We start from the raw sequence: 18,106 nt of genomic DNA, 5'->3' as shown, positions 1-18,106 counted from the left end.
CGCGTCCGGAGCCTGTGCTCCGCAACGCGAGAGGCCGCAACAGTGAGAGGCCCACGTACCGCAAAAAAAAAAAAAAAAAAAAAAAAAATTGAGTGCTTAGTTGGCATCTATCCTGATTACCCCCGGTCCAAAGTACACAAGAGTATAAAGTTAGAGATTTCCAAAAGCTTTTTGTTAAGGCACAAGCCCTATTTTAAAAAACAAATCCTTAAAAGGTTCTGTGGGAACAGAATTTCAATGAGAATTTCATATATTCAAGTTTATGCTTATGAAGCAATAAAAATGTTTAATTAAAATTTACACATTTGTTTTGAAAATAAAATACTAATTTTAGATTTTGTGCTCATCTTCCGCTGTTACTACTTGTACAGATGTCTTTCTACTAAAATGTATTTGGGGTATTTGATAGACCTCTGCCAGGCTTCTCAGGGTATCCTTTCTCAAAGCACCCACAGAGAGAAAAGCCAAAGTCACAGACAGAGGAAACTCCTCTAAAGGCAGTTATTCATTTCCTGAGCTAACCCACTTCCTTCTTCAGACATTTTCTTCTCTTCATCAATGTGTGCTTTTGAAATTAGCATCAAAGGCTTCTTGCAAAATATACTTCTGGGTCTGGGGCCTGGAATCCGGGCAAATGCCAATGGCTGTGTCATTTCTAATATCATCACTGCAGTGATACAAGATTGGAATCTCAAATGAAGTGTCACTTCAGTAGTACAGAAGGCTCCCTGCAGTGTTAAACTGATGTTTTAGCAAAAGAATCCAGATCATTACAAGGTAGAGCCATGTTTAGAGAAAATAATTGTCACCAAAGTGAAAAACTGAACGCTACTCCATTATGAAAAATTATAGCAGCTTCCATAATAAGGAAATCAATTTTTTAATCTTCTAAACCTTAAGCAAACTTTAATGAGTTGCTGGGTTTCTTCATAGTAAGGCCAACATTGGAGAGAAAATTGAAAGTCTCCTAATTATTAAAGTTTATATATTTTATTAGAAATGTATCTCCTCAATGACTGTTGTCTTCACTTTAATCAGAGCAGATATAGAAGGCTGAACAGAAGTTTGGCTACTATGCCAACTGGATCCCCCAAGACACTGAGAATCTCCCGACCTCCACACGATTTCCATCCCAGACCCCCTAAAGAAGGGGAGGGGCTTAGGGAGCCCTACTTTGTCATGTACCATCAATAAAATACACTGTATCCAGAAAAAAAAAAAAGAAAGAAAATTTGGCTACTATGATTCTTCTGTGCTAATAATACAAAATGTTATTTAAAAAATCAAATCAGTCTTTACCTAAATATAAATATAAAAAGCTTTATTTATTTACCAGCAAAGAGTGATACCACAAAACAAAGGAAATAAAGTCTCTTAAAATGTTTATTTTTGTCAGAATAGCTGACGATTTTCTATTAAGTCTTTCAGTTTATTATTATAATAAGCATTCCCCCCTTGAAAAATCCATTCAAAATATCTCAATCCTTGAGGTAAAGAACTTAAAAAAAAAAAATCCCGATTTTTTTAAAGAAAAAATTTCGTAAAATTCTTTTAAGCTTGATAAATAATCTCTTCTTGTTCTACTCTGGTGAACAAAAATGTACTTTATACAGCAAAATATCCAGTCACTTATTGGCAAACTGAAGGTGAGACCTATTCATTTACATGTTTTATTCAAACAGTGCAATACTGCCTCGTTCATATAGACTTTTTTTTTCTTTTTTTACAGTTACCAACACTCTTCTGGCAAAGACAAGGTTTTGAAATGGCAAAAGCAACACAAGTTTTAGATCTCAAAGCTCTGGAAAGGAATTAATCTGAGTCTTCATCATCAAGATAGTCCTCGGCATTGCTTAATGTTCGGACTGCATCTAAAAGGAATGGGGGAAAAGCAAAACAGAGAAATTACAAATGGCTCAGATTTTGTTTTCACTTTCAAAGCTCCTGACAATTCAAAACACTGTAATCTTCCCTCAGACCTACGGGTTGTATTTTCTCCAAGGATATTTTTCTACTTTTGCTTTCCAGTCTAACTGATTAGTTTCTGTTGCCACAGAGGCTGACAAATACATTTGTCTGCATGTTACCTAGACATGCAGAAAAGTAAAGCACATGGTGCTGAGGTACCATTAGTCTATCTTAAAATACGACAGCCACATGCACCATGACCAATGTGGAACACACCAGAAGCTCGTCCACCCTGACAACTGTGCATCCAACCTCCTTTCCCAATGACAAGTGCACAGGTGGCTTCAGTCAGTCGACAACCTGTGGCCTTACCTGAGGGCAAGGTCACTGGGTAGAAAGATAACTAATGAGGGGGGGAAAAGGAAAAGAAAAAGAAAGAGAATGAAAACACAAAAGCTTCAGTTTCATTTTAGAAAACATTGATAAAGTATACTCAGAAGCAAAAGAAACTGAATTGAAAAATAAAAGTTTTAAAATAGAAAGAGCTGAACCCCATCAAATGTTAAGTCAACCTTAAACAGAGTTCAAAAAGAAGACATCTGATCTTTAACTGTTCACCTGTCCAGTCAGATTCAAACTGTCTAGTCAAATTCCTATAGCAACAGGTTACACGAGGTATAGTTTTAAGGGGAAAACTGAAATGCAAGCACATTGTTAGAACTCAATAAATGTATGTTTTATATAGCACCCCGAACATGGTCTCCAAATACTATAAGCCCATGCTTATTGGAGATATGACTGATTCCAAGTCTGGGGAAGAAACTGTAAAAGAGAGACCTGAAACCTCTTGTTATGCCATAAAACAAGGATCCTAGCAAAGACAGCATCATTTTAAAAGGGCTCAGGATCCAACCAGAAGAGGCCTCCACTAGCCAAAGATAGGCTACCAGTAAGGAAACTATGCTGGATTAAAACACAGCAAATATTTCAACACACACCAAAGAGAATTCATTGGCCCCCTTCAAAAAATAACAGGGAACCAGCAGGTTATTTTGAAAACTCTTAAAAGGTAAATAAAAATCAAGGCTTTATTCTGCCCCTGATATACAAATTATTGCTCGAGTAACCAAAGAGTTGATAAGGGGAAATTTTTCTTCATAGAATGTTCCAACTAATAACCAAGAAAGGAGTGACAAAATTAGAATATCACCATTTTGCAACCATTAGTGAAATAATGAATCTAGACAATGATCATCTATGGATGCTAACATTGCAGGACAAGTGACAAACAGATACTATGCGCCTCTGATAGAAGAACACAATTTTCTTTATGAAGTATTCTTCCCTCTATCCCTAAGATAGATAGATAGATAGATAGATAGACAGGTAGATAGATAGATGATAGATAGAATCCAAATCTAATCAAACCTCTAGCTGTAACACCAATTGACAAAAATACAGAGGACAGAGGAGCATGACAACACCATGGGAATGCATGCATGCAATGTCTACACTGGGAAATTCAGGGAAATTGGTCCAGTTTCTTTAACAAATAAACTGCAAGGCTAAACAAAGAGGAAAAGGAGAGGGAAAGGAAACATTAATTGAAAAACAAAGAAACGAGACATAGCTATCAGTTTGGACCCTACTTAAAAAAACATAAATAAATAAGCAAAGAATAAAAAACATGTAAGAGAAAATGGTAAATTTAGACCATCACAAGACGTTTGATGATACTGTAGTTTTTTTTAAGTCTTCATAGGTTTAGAAAAATGATTATTGAAAAAAAAAGGAAGGGGCAGGGGAGAGGGCAGGGATATAGAAACCGATTTATCTTATACAAGAGAGAAAGAAAGGTAAAAGAACAAGTGGCTTTACGCAGAACAGAGGTGGCCTTCAACGACTTCAGCTTCCAAACTATTAGAAGTCTCCGGCTTGACTGTACTCTTCTCCATTCTCCTTAAGAGGAGTTCTGGAGACCTGGGAGGAAGGTATTTTGTTCTGTTCCATACACACCCACAAAATTCAGGACTGGCCATGAACTTGGTAAAAGTAGCCTTTTAAGCTAAAGACAAAAAGACAAATAGCAAAGCTCTTCCCCTTTCTACTTCGCTACTACAAACCTGTGTTTTTCAATATTGGAGATATTCCTTGTCCTTCAATGGTTACTTTGGCACTTTGCTTTAAGCGAGAGGAAGATGACTGGCCACGGTGCAAATTCTGACCAAATAGAAAGTGAGAGCCAGGCAAATAAACTTCTCCTTCCTTCCTTCTGTGGACTGCTCTGAGGCACAGTTTCTCTGGAAACTTCTCATATGGCCAAGTGCTGATAATGAGCGGTATCTTCATAGCCCGTCTTGGGGCATGACTATCATGGTAATGTATCCCCTAGCAGTGCTTCTCAGCCTCCCCTACCTCACTTCCATATTTTTTCTCATTCTCACTGCCCTGGATTTACATGTTCCAAAGCACCAGAACTTAGATAGACAAACAAACAAATAAATAAACAAACGGTGGAGGGATAAACACAATAACATGTAAAATCTCATAGACGTGTTACATGAAAGAAGTTAGACACCAAAAAGCACACACTGTTTGATTCCATTTATATCAAGTTTGAAAACAGGCAAAACTATGGTGAGAGGAGAGGATTCTGAGGGAGGCTTCTGTTGTGTGGGAAATGTCCTCTATCATCTGGGTTATGGTTAATAAGTTTAAGCACAGTGGGAATCCCCTGGCGGTCTAGTGGTTAGGACCCTGCACTTCCACTGCAGGGGGCCCAGGTTCAATCCCTGGTTGGGGAACTAAGATCCTGCATGCCGTGTGGCACGGCCGGGAAAAAAAAAAAAAAAAAAAGGTTAATTTCATTGTGGATTAAATCAGGTTAATGAATTTAAAAAAAAGTGTAAGCACAGTAAAAAAAAAATCATCAAGATGTACACTTAAGATTTATGTACTTTACTTAATGTAAATTATACCCTAGTTTTTAAAAATTGGAAAAAGAACTGAAAGGTTCAATCCTCAAGTATGCCTTGACCCCACCCTATATCCTAAAGTTACCCTTCATGGTAACTGTAACATGTAAATTATTTTGTCCTTATAAGAAATTCAAGATGTGGTGGGTTTTTTTGTTTTTTTTGTTGTTGTTGTTTGTTTGTTTGTTTGTTTTGCTGTACGCGGGCCTCTCACTGTTGTGGCCTCTCCGGCTGCAGAGCACAGGCTCCGGACGCGCAGGCTCAGCGGCCATGGCTCACGGGCCCAGCCGCTCCGCGGCATGTGGGATCTTCCCAAACCGGGGCACGAACCCACGTCCCCTGCATCGGCAGGCGGACCCTCAACCACTGCGCCACCAGGGAAGCCCTCAAGATGTGCTTTTAAAAGTGGACCACGATGTCAGAATATACCTCCTCTGGCTTAGAGCTCATGCTGGCAATTTGCTATATGGCCAAATATTCAAACTCTCATTCCAACGAGGATCAAAATACAAATTAAAATTTTTTAAACTGGATAATTGGGCAAATGAAGAAAAAGAAAACAGAGGAAAAGGTAACATGAAAAATGAAATACAAAGATTCATTTCTTGGCTCTGTGTGCCAGGCCCCAAGATTAATTACCTCATTACTGAAATCAGTAGAGCACAAATTTAGGAAGGTAAACTAAAGAAACTTGGAGTAAACAGAGAAACAGAACACCAACATCCCTGCCCTTTTCTACAAAGACTACAGAAAAATGAGGAGAAAAAGAGAAAAGTTTGCCACCTGCCTCTTCCAGCTCCAGTTGTTCATGTGGAGGCTTCTAGGTGTAGCTCTCTGGGGTCTGGGCAGGTGTGATATTTTCATTGTCTGTCACCATCAAACTCATAGTGCGCATGAGACTCTGATAACCGTTAGCTCATAAGAAACCTTACTCCTCCGTCAGGATGTTTTGGAGGTGCCCATATAGTGGCAGGAAGTCAGTGGCAGAGAAAGGAAATTAGGTCATAGTCCTTCTTCCTGACCCAACCAAGGCCGCAGGGCGTGAGAGGTCCACCTCAAGTAAAACTGTTTCTCCCACATGGCTGCAAATACGGCTTCTCAGTGAAAACGTAGCTAGGGAGCACCACTCAGCTGGTAAACACTTTCTCACTCATTTGGTAGAACCTATACGCATCTATGCATGAGTAATTACTTTAAAGAAAGACTTGCTCTGCCAGCAAACATTCATGGCTTAAATAATTAAGAAGTCCCTAACTGCTTAATAGTTTACATTATACCTGAACTGAGGTTAAATAAGAATCTGGAACAAACACTTATCTGAAATAAGGGACAAACGGAACAATGGATTTGTGAGAATTATGATGGGAATTTGATGATAGGTAAGGAAGATGATTCTGGGAAGTTCCCTTGGTAAGCCACAAAGAGAGGGGGGCTGTTTGCTTTCTTTAATTGACTAAAGCAGGAAACCAGGGGACTGATATACTTTGCTGCTTATGCTAGAAATGGAATATGGGACAGCATAATATTGACTCTTCTCATAAATCAAGGGATACCTGAGGGAGAAATAAGTTTTCCAAGGGTTCAAACATTAATGGGAATTTGATTCAAATGATAGAAACAGAAATGAGCATCTCATTACCCAAGTTGGAGAACTCTGAAAATAATAATACCCTAAGGATAAAATGAAAACACATGCACTTAGCCTCTATAATGGAAATTTCTAAAAAGGTGTCTTGGTGATTCTCCACCAACATGAACCAGTCTAAACTTCAGACTCTAAAGCGATACTAAAAGAGTCCAGAATGATGAGTAGCAATGCAAAGACTTGCAAAAGGTGAATCCTCCATTATACTAGTTCCTTTCTAGAAAACGGCAGTAAAAATGTATCCATTACAGGCTTATACTTCAAAGTGGAATTAAAGTGCCAAACAGGAGATAATTAAGTAGAATAAGGCTTGAGAAGTGAGAAAAAAGAGATCAAATGTTCCCTCCAACCAAGCATCTTCCACCTTTCTTTTTTTCTACCTCTCTGGGTTTCTCATGGGCCAGGAGACTGATGATAAATGAAAGAGGGACAGAGGAGAGGTGGCAGAGGAGAGGTGGCAGAGTTCACACCCCGCCACTCCCAGTACTCCTTTCTGGAATCACCATGTTAGAATGAATCTAGGGGAGCACATTCAGCAGGCTATATACTGAGAAGTCTAATCAACAGCCAATCTCTGAATAGTAATCACGAACAGTGCAAATGTGTTTAACACCTCTATTTCCTTTAACACCTTTTCAAAACCACCACACAAACTCTTCATTTTTATAGAATTGCATGTGAACTTTTCAAACCTCTTCTCCTACATCAATAGATATTATCTTTAAGAATATACACTCTATCTTCAGACTTCCCTGGTGGCGCAGTGGTTAAGAATCCACCTGCCAATGCAGGGGACACGGGTTCGATCCCCGGTCTGGGAAGATCCCACATGCCGCGGAGCGACGAAGCCCGTGCGCCACAACTACTGAGCCTGCGCTCTACAGCCCGCGAGCCACCAGCTACTGAGCCTGTGTACCACAACTACTGAAGCCCACGCATCTAGAGCCCGTGCTCCACAACAAGAGAAGCCACCGCAATGAGAAGCCCGTGCACCGCAACGAAAAGCAGCCCCCACTCGCCGCAACTAGAGAAAGCTTGTGCGCAGCAACAAAGACCCAACACAGCCAAAAATAAATTAATTTTTAAAAAAAGAATATACACTCTTATCTTTAAAAAACCACGCATAGAACTGTGAAGAGATACCGATACATTTACAAAGTCTAGAATAATTCTGATTACAAAATTTTGATTACAAATAATTTTGATACCCTCATTTAAAATAGAAACAAAATATAATCATAAAGCTCTTGAATGCATAATTAAAAAATATTTAGTGATAACCACTCATAAAAACAAATCTGAAATGAGAATATGGAAACAATGGTTCTCTGATAAGGACTGTAATGGAAAGCAAAGTAATTAGAACTTGATTGCAAGGAATAAAAGAAACATACTAATCATAGCAAAAAATCGATGTCTCTTCAAATTTGTTTGCATAAAGGTATTCTTCCATGTTGAAGTTCTGATTCAGACCAAGGATGTAAAATCTAACTTCAGAATCACCTGAAGAATTTACCAAGAAAAAATCTTCCCTAATATTAAATCGATAACTCTTAGTCATGATGGCATCAGGAGGAAGAAGGAGTAAAATCAAGTACCTGTTCCCTGTTTCTTTTTCAGGAGAGATGCACAGGCAGCATTAGTAGCCATGTCCAGGGCCAGCTTCTTCTCATTGTTTCTTAAGTCTGTTCTAGCACCTTCCCCAACACAAGAAAGTAAATTAGGTGTTTTGAAGACTCTATAGTAGCAGCCAAACCTTTTTTTTTTTTTTAGTTTCTTTTTTCTCTTTTTCTTTTCTTTCTTCCAGTTATATTGAGATATAATTGACACACAACACCGTATAAGTTTAAGGTGTACAGATAATGATTTGACTTACGAACATCATGAAATGATTATCACAGTAAGTTTAGTAAACATCCATCATCCCATATAGATACAAAATTAAAAGAATATAAAATTTTTTTTTCCTTGTAATGAGAACTCTTAGGATTTACTCTCTTAACAACTTTCTTATATAACAAACAGTAGTGTTAATTATATAGCAGCCAATCCTCTTTCCATCAAAACGAATCACTTTTGGCAGAACTAACTAGAGAACCATTCTGGCCCCGAACTAGGCTCTTTCCAAACAGTAAAACTTTCTCAAAACAGTAATAACATATTTGGCAGCTTTAATCAGGGAGCTTATTGCTGCACCTGTAATAATTATACACAATTAAAATATAGCCTTCCTTTCGAGTCCCTATAGAATTGCATGTGAACTTTTCAGTGAGGAGTTGACTGTCCCTGTGGACAGTAAATCAGTTAGACTCAACGTGCCTTGGCACGAGTTTTTGGAGATTAAATTCAATACACCCTTTGCCTCTTCTTTTCAAGAAGGTCTTTAGAAAAGACCATGTAAGTTGAGCTTGAGGAGATTAATATTTATCTTAAGTATACTCTCATGCTTATTAGCAGAATTAGTAACACTAAAATCTAGAGGCAATCCATTGTTCCCACAGCCCATCTTCTACTCCCTTTTTTCCTTGTCTTTATTATGTGATAAATTACATCAGAATTCATAAATCTTTCTCATTGTCAAAGATACAAAAATACAGATGTATGCTGAACAAAAGCTTATGTCTCATTTCAGCCTGCAACTAACCCCTTCCTTCCCCATCTTCTACCTTCCCCAGAGGTGACCATTCCCAACAAGTGGGCATCAGTTCCCATCTCCCTTATGTGCAAGAATGCATTCACAGACATATGTGGACATATACACAAAATCATACTCCATGTATTAGTCTGTAATTTGATTTTTTTTTTGCCAATGATATTTTCCTTTTTTTTAGTTGATGTACAATATTTATAAGTTTCAGGTATATAACATAGGGGTTCACAATTTTTAAAGGTTATATTTCATTTATAATTGTCACAAAATATTGGCTATATTCCCTGTGTTGTACCATGTATCCTTGTAGCTTATTTACTTTATACACAGTAGTTTGTACCTCTTAATCCCCTACCCCTATCTTACCCCTTTCCCTCCCTCTCCTCCCTGGTAACCACCAGTTTTGATTTTTTTAACTTAATAATATATTATCGTACTCATTCCTTAGTAGTACACATACTTATAACCCAATCTATTTAAATATTTATAATTATTCCATTTTGTGGGTATTCCAAAATTTATTTAACCACTCCTCTATTGAGGGGTGTTTAGGCTTTTCCTAATTTTCATTATCACAAACAATGCTGCCGTGAACCTCCTTGAACAACATCTTTGTTTATATGCATTTCTGAAGGATGGTTTCCTAGAAGTGGTGCTGAAATGTAAGGATATGTATGTTTTCATTCTGCTAGCTACTGTTAGACTGCCTGCCAAGAAGGCTTACCAATTTACACTCTCTGCCACAGTGTTTGAGAGTGCCATTTTCTCTACAACCACATCCTCGTCAGTAAACAAAATATAAATGTCCTAAAACTCAAAGGCACAAAAATACTGTCAAGAAAAGAATAGTATGTTTAATTAGGAATACGGTGACCATGTGTGAAAATCTCTCATGAACAGATTTAGATATCCACAGCTGGGGTTATAGGGAAAACCTCATTCTCTCGCTGTACTACAGGTCAAACATCCTGCAGGTTCATAGTTCTGTGACTGATCATACCTTACTTTACACTTGAGAACTCACATACATGATTTCTGTCAGGATGGGAAATGTTCAGAGACAGGATGCTAGAGAAGAAACTCAACCATTTCCTGTGTCCCTCTCAACCAGCGCTGCCCAGAAGAAAATTATGTGAGCCATAGACGTAATTTAAATTTTTCTAGTGGCTACGTTTTCAAAATGTGAAATTCATTTTAAGAATATATTTCATTTCACCCAGTATATCCAAAGTGTTATCACTTCATCATGTAACCAATATGAAAATTACTGTGCTACTTCACTCTTTTTGTTTCTACTAAGTATTCAAAATCTGGTATTCATCTTACACTTACAGCACATCTCAATTCAGACTAGCCTCCTTTCAAGGGCTCAGTAGCACGTGTGGTTAGTGGCTGCCATAGCAGACAGTGCAGATGTTGGCATACCTCTGGGGGGCACTACAGTGGTCCTCAAGGTGTCTGATCTTTTGCACCTGGAGTTTACATCATCAACATCCTTTAAATCAAAAACATTTCCTCTCATATAACCCACAACATTGCTCCAAGGATCCCTAATGATACTGCATCCATGTGACATGTAGGCTGGGGATTCAAGCATCCTATATTACAGCCTTCTAGACCAGGGTGCAGTACGGGGTGATATCCCTGGCCTTCTATAAGGGTTAACTAATATTTGTGGGACAAACAGATGAATGGATGGTGAGTCCATAATTTCACTGCTGCTTCTGACTTGTGTAAAAACAGGGAATCAACGTATCTTCTTGTTTTCTGTACATCTAGCATCTGCTCAGCTCAAAGCAGGACATCGCAGCCACAGCATTCCTTCTTATCTATCAAGCTTTCCTGTGAGAACAGGGGCCTCAGCAACTTCACCCATACAGCTTTCTTAGAGAGATCTCCTCTGTATGTGTGCATGCACATGTGTGCGCACGCACACACACACACACACACACACACACACACCTTCTTTCTGAGGCCCTTTAATCCTGCAGAAATGTACAATAAACTCTTACTGAGGGTAATATATGTGATTTTAAAGCTTACCAAGCTTTTGAGTTAAAATTAAAAGCTTACACAAATCACCTCAATTTTATCTTATGATAACAACTCCGTGATGCAGAGTAGAGACCACAATTCCAGTTTTAAAATAAGAATCCTATTGTTTTCCCTACTATTTCAAGTGGTAAAAGTGGACGTAGCCTATTTTTCAGGGTAAGCAAAGACCAGAAAAACTAAGCACACTTTACCTTTTGCCAGAAGCAACTGGACAATATCTGCATAACCCTTCCAGGCAGCAGCATGCAAAGCTGTGTCTCCCAACTTGTTCTATGGTGATATAACAAGAGAAAGCAGCATTTTAAAAAGAGAGTGTGGATTGAAACCGTGCATGAATTTAGGTTTACTCTAACCTAAGTAAATCTAAAATGAGAACGAAGTTATAAAATCATATAAAATTCCAAAGAGGGAAAGGAGACTCAAAAGATGAGAGGTGAGTCATTTGGGGAAAGGGAATGGGATGGAAGAGGAGAAGTGGAAGTGCACAAGTGGAAGTGCAGATGCCTGCAGAGGGAGACGCCAGGAGGAAACAAGCAGATTTGTCTCCGCAGAAACCAGCATGAATTAGGAACTGGAGATGCCTGGAGACACGGGAGCAGGAATGAGGCATGGGAGTGAAACCAAGAGTACTGGGTGAAAGTGTTTCTCAGGAGTAATTAGAACCCCAGAACCCCAGATCACCTTCCTTTCTCCCTGCTGCCAGATGACCCAGTACACATGGTAGAATTACCCTGTTGAGAAATTAACCAGATAGCTTCCAAGCTCATGGAACTTGCAGGCACAAGAGAAGGTGGCAATTAGGCTAGGAACTAAAAGCAGGGGGCTAGCTGAAAAACCTGCAAAGTGAGCAGTAAGACCCCTCTCCCAGCTGCCTTTACCTACCCCAGTGCCCCAGTGTGTACAGTCTAGCATCTACGCCCAGGGAGGAGGCTGGAGAATACTTTTCTGGGAGAGCTGAACAGTCCCAATGCGGGGGAGGAAGGGAATATTTTAACTGGCATCTGGGTATAAGCCAGCAGAACATCCAGGACCTCACCACTTCACCCTACGGAGGAAACCACCAGTCAATAAGCCCCACAAGCACACAGTGCTTTCAGTCACACTCAAACATGAATGGACAGGGCTTCCCTGGTGGCGCAGTGGTTGAGAGTCCGCCTGCCGATGCAGGGGACACGGGTTCGTGCCCCGGTCCGGGAAGATCCCACATGCCGCGGAGCGGCTGGGCCCGTGTGCCATGGCCGCTGGGCCTGCGCGTCCGGAGCCTGTGCTCCGCAACAGGGGAGGCCACAACAGTGAGAGGCCCGTGTACCACAAAAAAAAAAAAAAAAAAACATGAATGGACAGACAAAGGTACTGTATATTTGAGGACAGCCTCCAATATCCAAAGAAAGATCAAAACAAAGCTAATGGATCTCAGAGGAAAAAGACACAGTGTAGTGAATAGCAGAAAATGTTTTAAAATATGTATATAATTAATATATCAGAGATATAATATGACATTATGTTAGGAAATGACAAAAAGATGCTATGTAAAAGTAAAAATAAGAGTAAAAGGAGGAGCTTGTGGTAGAAAGAATTCTAAGACAGCCCTCAAGCTCCCTGCCCCCTGGGATACACCTCCCTGTATAATTTCCTCCCCTTGAGAGTGGGTGAGACTGGTGAATATAACAGGATATCATGCCCATATTTTCTAATCAGTTGATGTTTACCCTGGGTGGACCTGACCTAGTCAGGTGGGCCCTTATAAGGAAAGGCATAGCACCGCAACACAATCTCCTGCTGGCCTTGAGGAAGAAAGCAAACAGCCATGTTGTGAACTGTCCATCAGGAGGGGTGGTCTCTAAAAGTTGAGGGCCTCAGTACCATAGGTGCAAGGAACACAATTCTCCCAGCAACATGAATGAACTTGGAATAGGACTCGAGCTCCACATGAGAACCCCACTCCAGCCAATACCTTGATTCCCACCTGTGAGACCCTGAGCAGGAAACCCAGCTATGCCACCCAGAATTCTCACCTACAGAAAGCATAAGGTAAATGGGTATATTTTAAGTTGCTAAATACGTGGCAATTTGTCACACAGCAACAGAGATCTAATACAGTGCTCTGGGGAATTAAAAAGGCGACCAAAATAAAACACAAAGATGAGAAAACCTCTGAGGAAAACTAAGAAAATTAGAGGCTCAATCTGAGAGGTCCCACATAGCTACTAATGGGCATTCCAGAACCAAAGAGCAAAGGAAACAGTCAGATAAAAATATATAAGAAATAATACAAGATATTTTTCCAGGCTGAAAGAGTTCACTACCATTTTCAGGCAAAGACCCATTCTAAAAGCACATCATTGTGAAAGTTTGGAATACCACGGATAGAGTAAAATTCTAATCATGAGAAAACGCAGGGAATTTCCTGGCCGCCCAGTGGTTAGGACTCTGCACTTTCACTGCTGAGGGCCCAGGGGCCTGGGTTCAATCCCTGGTCAGGGAACCGAGATCCTATAAGCCTTGCAGCACGGCCAAATAAAAAAGGGAAAAAGCAGTTAATACACAAAGAATGGGACTCAAAAAGGCATCAAACCTCTCAAAAGCAACCCTGGAAACTAGAATACCATGGAGCCATGCCTGTAAAATTCTGAGGGAAGTCATTTTCAACCCAGAATTCTATCAGCCAAATAGTCAAGCCCAAGCTCCCCTTTCTCAGGAATTTACTTGAAGGTATTCTTCAACAAATGGAAGACAGAGGATCCAGAAAAGTGAGGACACAACACAGGAGAGAGGTGAAGCGTTTCCCAGGAAGACAGCAAAGGGCAGTAGAGACCAAGTTGCTCCGATCAGAGAATGAAGATGGAAGGCTTCAGTATGATTCCAGGAAGAAAAGAAAGAAAGCAATTACCTTATACAATTTAGAAAAGTATATCAAGAGAGTATAAAACAGTGTAGGGGTCTTTGTGAAATACAAAAAAAAAAAAAAGCACTAAATAAAAGTCAATAAATACAGAAACAAAAAAGTTACACAAGCAGTGAATGATATTTAAATAGCCATAATACCATAAGCATTATATAGTAATATAACCAAAAACTATGCTATGTATGATACATTAGGAGGACCGGAGGAGGAAAGATCGGGCGCTGGGTGCTGGAAGATGACAGCTGGGCGGTTGACAAGCGTAAACCTTCACCTACCAGACAGGATAGCAAAATACTTTATGAAGATGATGAATTATGAGACAGCTCCACAAGCATATCCCTTAGAAACATGAAGGTAAGAGGAAAGCACTAAAAGCTGAACGTGATATACGAGGAGGAGTATGGCAGGAATTGGGGGCTTTACGCAATTTGGACTTTAATGTAATCATAATTTTTTAACTATGTGCTTGTTGTATTTTGATTAAAAGTTTTATGAAAAATAATAAATGGGAAAAGGTGAGTTCCAAGACACCAAGACAGGATTTTACACACACATAAGCTGTACCAGGAGAGCAAGGTAGGTGGGTTAAATGGCTTCTGCATAAGCAATCTCACCTGTTGGTTCAGTTCAATGTTTGGTTGAGTAAATAGCACTTCCACTATATCTGAAATTCAAATAGAAAAGATTTTTTGAAGAATGAGACTAACAGTCTGACAAGACGCAGCATAATAATTTTAAAAGAGAGGATTCTTTTTAGAAGAATCATCAAGAAAATCGTTATAACAAAGTTTTCAACATTTATGTAAATAGAAGACCTAAGACTATAAAAGGTAGAATTACTTAGGGAAAATTTTTTTCTAATATTTTGGCTTTTGTATTTTCACATGACATCTATGATAGGAATATTTTTACATTTGCTGGGGCACTTAATATTCATACCACTAATTTGTGTTTAAATTTTCCTTTGGCCACGCTATTTAATTTGTTGGATTCTTTGTTTCTCATTACTGTCGGGATCATTTTCTGTGTGTTGTAGAGAGAGGGAGAAAGAGAGTGGGTGTGGTAGATTCTCAGCCAGGCTGAAATACATCTAGAAATTCCATTTGTCATTATTATTGATTATAACAGAGGAAGTTATCAACTGAATCACCAACTCAAGCAAATGCTGTCTCTTTCCTAAATCTTAAGCTTAGAATGTAAATCATAAAAGCTTCCTGGGAGGGCTTCCCTGGTGGCGCAGTGGTTGAGAGTCCGCCTGCTGATGCAGGAGACACAGGTTCGTGCCCCGGTCTGGGAAGATCCCACATGCCGCGGAGCGGCTGCGCCTGTGAGCCATGGCCGCTGAGCCTGCGCGTCCGGAGCCTGTGCTCCGCAATGGGAGAGGCCACAACAGTGAGAGGCCCGCGTACCGAAAAAAAAAAAAAAAAAGCTTCCTGGGAAAAACTAAGTCAGAGGAATCAATTCTGGTCCTTTCTTCTGTGAGATTAGACAGTGGGGGTTGTTTTTATATTACTGTTGTTTTCCTGTTTTCTCAGACCTTTGCAAGTCTGAGAGAGGAAAGGAAGCTTCCACTCCTTCAAGTGAAAAGGTCTGTGTAGTGAGGCTGACCAGTCACATTCTACCTACTGTTTTACAGAGCTTCCAGGGACTGGGCTTTTGGCTGACATTCTGAAAAATTTAAAAAGAATAACCAATTTTTTTTTTCATTTGTGTAACTCTGGCTCCCCTAGATGAAGCACATTTTCAGTAGCACAGATATTTATGATAACAAACAAAATGTAATACCTTTGTGACCCCCGTGACAAGCCCAGTACAAGGCGGTGCTTCCAGCTTTGTCCAAGCCATTAACACCTACTCGGTTGTCCAAACACTCTCTCAACCAACTCAAGTTGCCTGAAAACATTTTACATTTATAAAAACACATGAAAAAGGGTTTTAGTTTTTTTCGTTTTGCTTTTCAATCAATTTCATCCTGCATAAATTCGCATTTGCAAAGGATTAATCAGTAAGTCTGAAATTAAAACCTGCCCCATAACGCATTCTCTATGGTACATTTTGACTTCCAGTTTATTAATGGAAAGCATTAACATCAATTTTTAATGGTAGGTTAATGGGAAGAGTTGCCTAAATGGGTCCATTTAAGGTATTTTTACTCTGTAAAAAAAGCTTTTTTTTCCTTTGTGAAATCCTGGAACTTCGGGAAAAAATTTCAAACCTAAGAACAAGCAGATACTACTCATATTCATATTTAAAATGCATTTTCAGTTCCTATAAGAAAAGAAAAACTAAATAACCTACTCAAAGCTGCTGCTCTTATATGTTAAAGTATAACTATTCATTTAATATCCTGTGGCTAATGCCCTAAATATCTAGTTTACAAAGAATTTTTTAAATGTCAATTTAGTAGTTCTACTTATGCACAATCCTAAACCAATAATTTCCTTTTGCACATTCAGATTTCAGAAATATCTACAATTAAATGAAAGAGAGCTTACTGTGGCCTTATAAAAAATTCCCCACGATCTACAGCAGGGTTTCTCAACAGCGGCCCTACTGACATCTGGCGCTGGAGGGTTCTTTGTTATGGGGGCTGTACTGCACGATGTTTAGCAACATCCCCAGCCTCTACGCAAAAGGTGCCAGCATCCCCCCAGTTATGACAGTCAAAATGCCTCCAGAGGACTTCCCTGGTGGCGCAGTGGTTGAGAGTCCGCCTGCCGAAGCAGGGTACACGGGTTCGTGCCCCGGTCCGGGAAGATCCCACATGCCGCGGAGCGGCTGGGCCCGTAAGCCATGGCCCCTGAGCCTGTGCGTCCGGAGCCTGTGCTCCACAACCGGAGAGGCCACAACAGTGAGAGGCCCGCGTTCCGCAAAATAACAAACAAACAAACAAACAAAAAAATGCCTCCAGATACTGCCAAATGTCCCAGGGTTTGCAGAGAGGAATTACCCTCTGTGGAGAGCCACTGATCTATGGAACAAAGCCCCACGTACAAGCCCCATCCCTGGTGCTTCCTTCCTCCCCAACCCCAACCTCACCATTCATACTTGCAATATACTAACACTCTCCCAGGTGCTGGACCCCTGAGAAGCCCCCACCCTCTGCCCTCCTGTTACTCATTCTGGCCTCTATAGCCTGTTTAACTGAAACACACTTCAACCGCTATACTTATCACACCATCTTGTAATGATCTGCTACACACATCTCTCCCCTGCCAGACTTTGAGCTCTGCGAGTCACAGAGCATGACTTTCCACTTGCAACTAAGCACAGGGCAGGTAAGACTCAAAAGTTATTTGTTGACTGACATTTTAAAAATTAAAATCACACATTTCTATAGAGTGAAAGAAGGCCAGAACAGAGATTGCCTCTGGGGGAGGCAAGGATTTAACTGGGAAGGGAACTTTCTGGGATGATAGAAATGTTCTGGATCTTGATCTGGGTGTTGGTTACACAGGTAAATGCATTTGTTAAAAGTCATCAAACTACATAATTAATATGTCTGTGTTTTACTGTACTGTTTATCTCAATCAAAAAGAATCAGACCTACCTCTTTTTGCAGCTTCATGCAATGGATTGTCAATGGATTCTGCCTGCTCAGCCACTAGATGGAAAAAAAAAAGATGCAAATCAATGTTGAGAGGGCCACCCAAAGGATTCCCTGAAGCCAGTTCAGTGTCCCAGCTTCAGAAGTGCCAGGACCTTCCACCATACAGCTTCCCTTACTTAATGTGAGTTTTAAAAAATGGCAGAAAATCAAAAGTGATGTTTTGTGCTTTGAAAGAAGCTGAATTATGTGTCAAAAGAAGCCAAGCTAAGACAATAACACAGCAATTAACTGGGAGTATAAACAGAAACAAACATAGCCATTAACTGGAAGTATAAATAGAAACAAACAGATCCAAGGTCTGCCAACCAGTTTGCTCAAATATTTCACCAACAAATTTAGTCAGGAAAGTGCAAAAGAA

The 18,106-nt window shown here is 39.8% G+C and overlaps 1 protein-coding gene across 2 annotated transcripts in view; it reads right to left on the bottom strand.

Moving 5' to 3' along the window:
- Nucleotides 1-1,300: 1,300 nt before the first annotated feature.
- OSTF1 (osteoclast stimulating factor 1) overlaps nt 1,301-18,106 on the bottom strand; it is a 49,099-nt gene continuing 32,293 nt past the window's right edge. For both annotated transcript variants that reach the window (XM_004276377.3, XM_033440256.2), the window contains exons 5-10: nt 17,689-17,742; nt 15,924-16,031; nt 14,753-14,802; nt 11,425-11,503; nt 8,127-8,225; nt 1,301-1,871 (exon numbers count right to left, since the gene is read on the bottom strand). In XM_004276377.3, the coding sequence (XP_004276425.1) occupies nt 1,813-1,871; nt 8,127-8,225; nt 11,425-11,503; nt 14,753-14,802; nt 15,924-16,031; nt 17,689-17,742 (449 nt within the window). In that variant the 3' untranslated portion in view covers nt 1,301-1,812. The remainder of the gene's footprint in view (nt 1,872-8,126; nt 8,226-11,424; nt 11,504-14,752; nt 14,803-15,923; nt 16,032-17,688; nt 17,743-18,106) is intronic.

Source organism: Orcinus orca, chromosome 6 (genome assembly GCF_937001465.1).
Source record: "Orcinus orca chromosome 6, mOrcOrc1.1, whole genome shotgun sequence".
In the NCBI taxonomy this organism is placed as follows: domain Eukaryota; kingdom Metazoa; phylum Chordata; class Mammalia; order Artiodactyla; family Delphinidae; genus Orcinus; species Orcinus orca.
The sequence above is the reverse complement of the archived record's forward strand: the minus strand, read 5'-3'. Positions and strand labels throughout refer to the sequence as shown.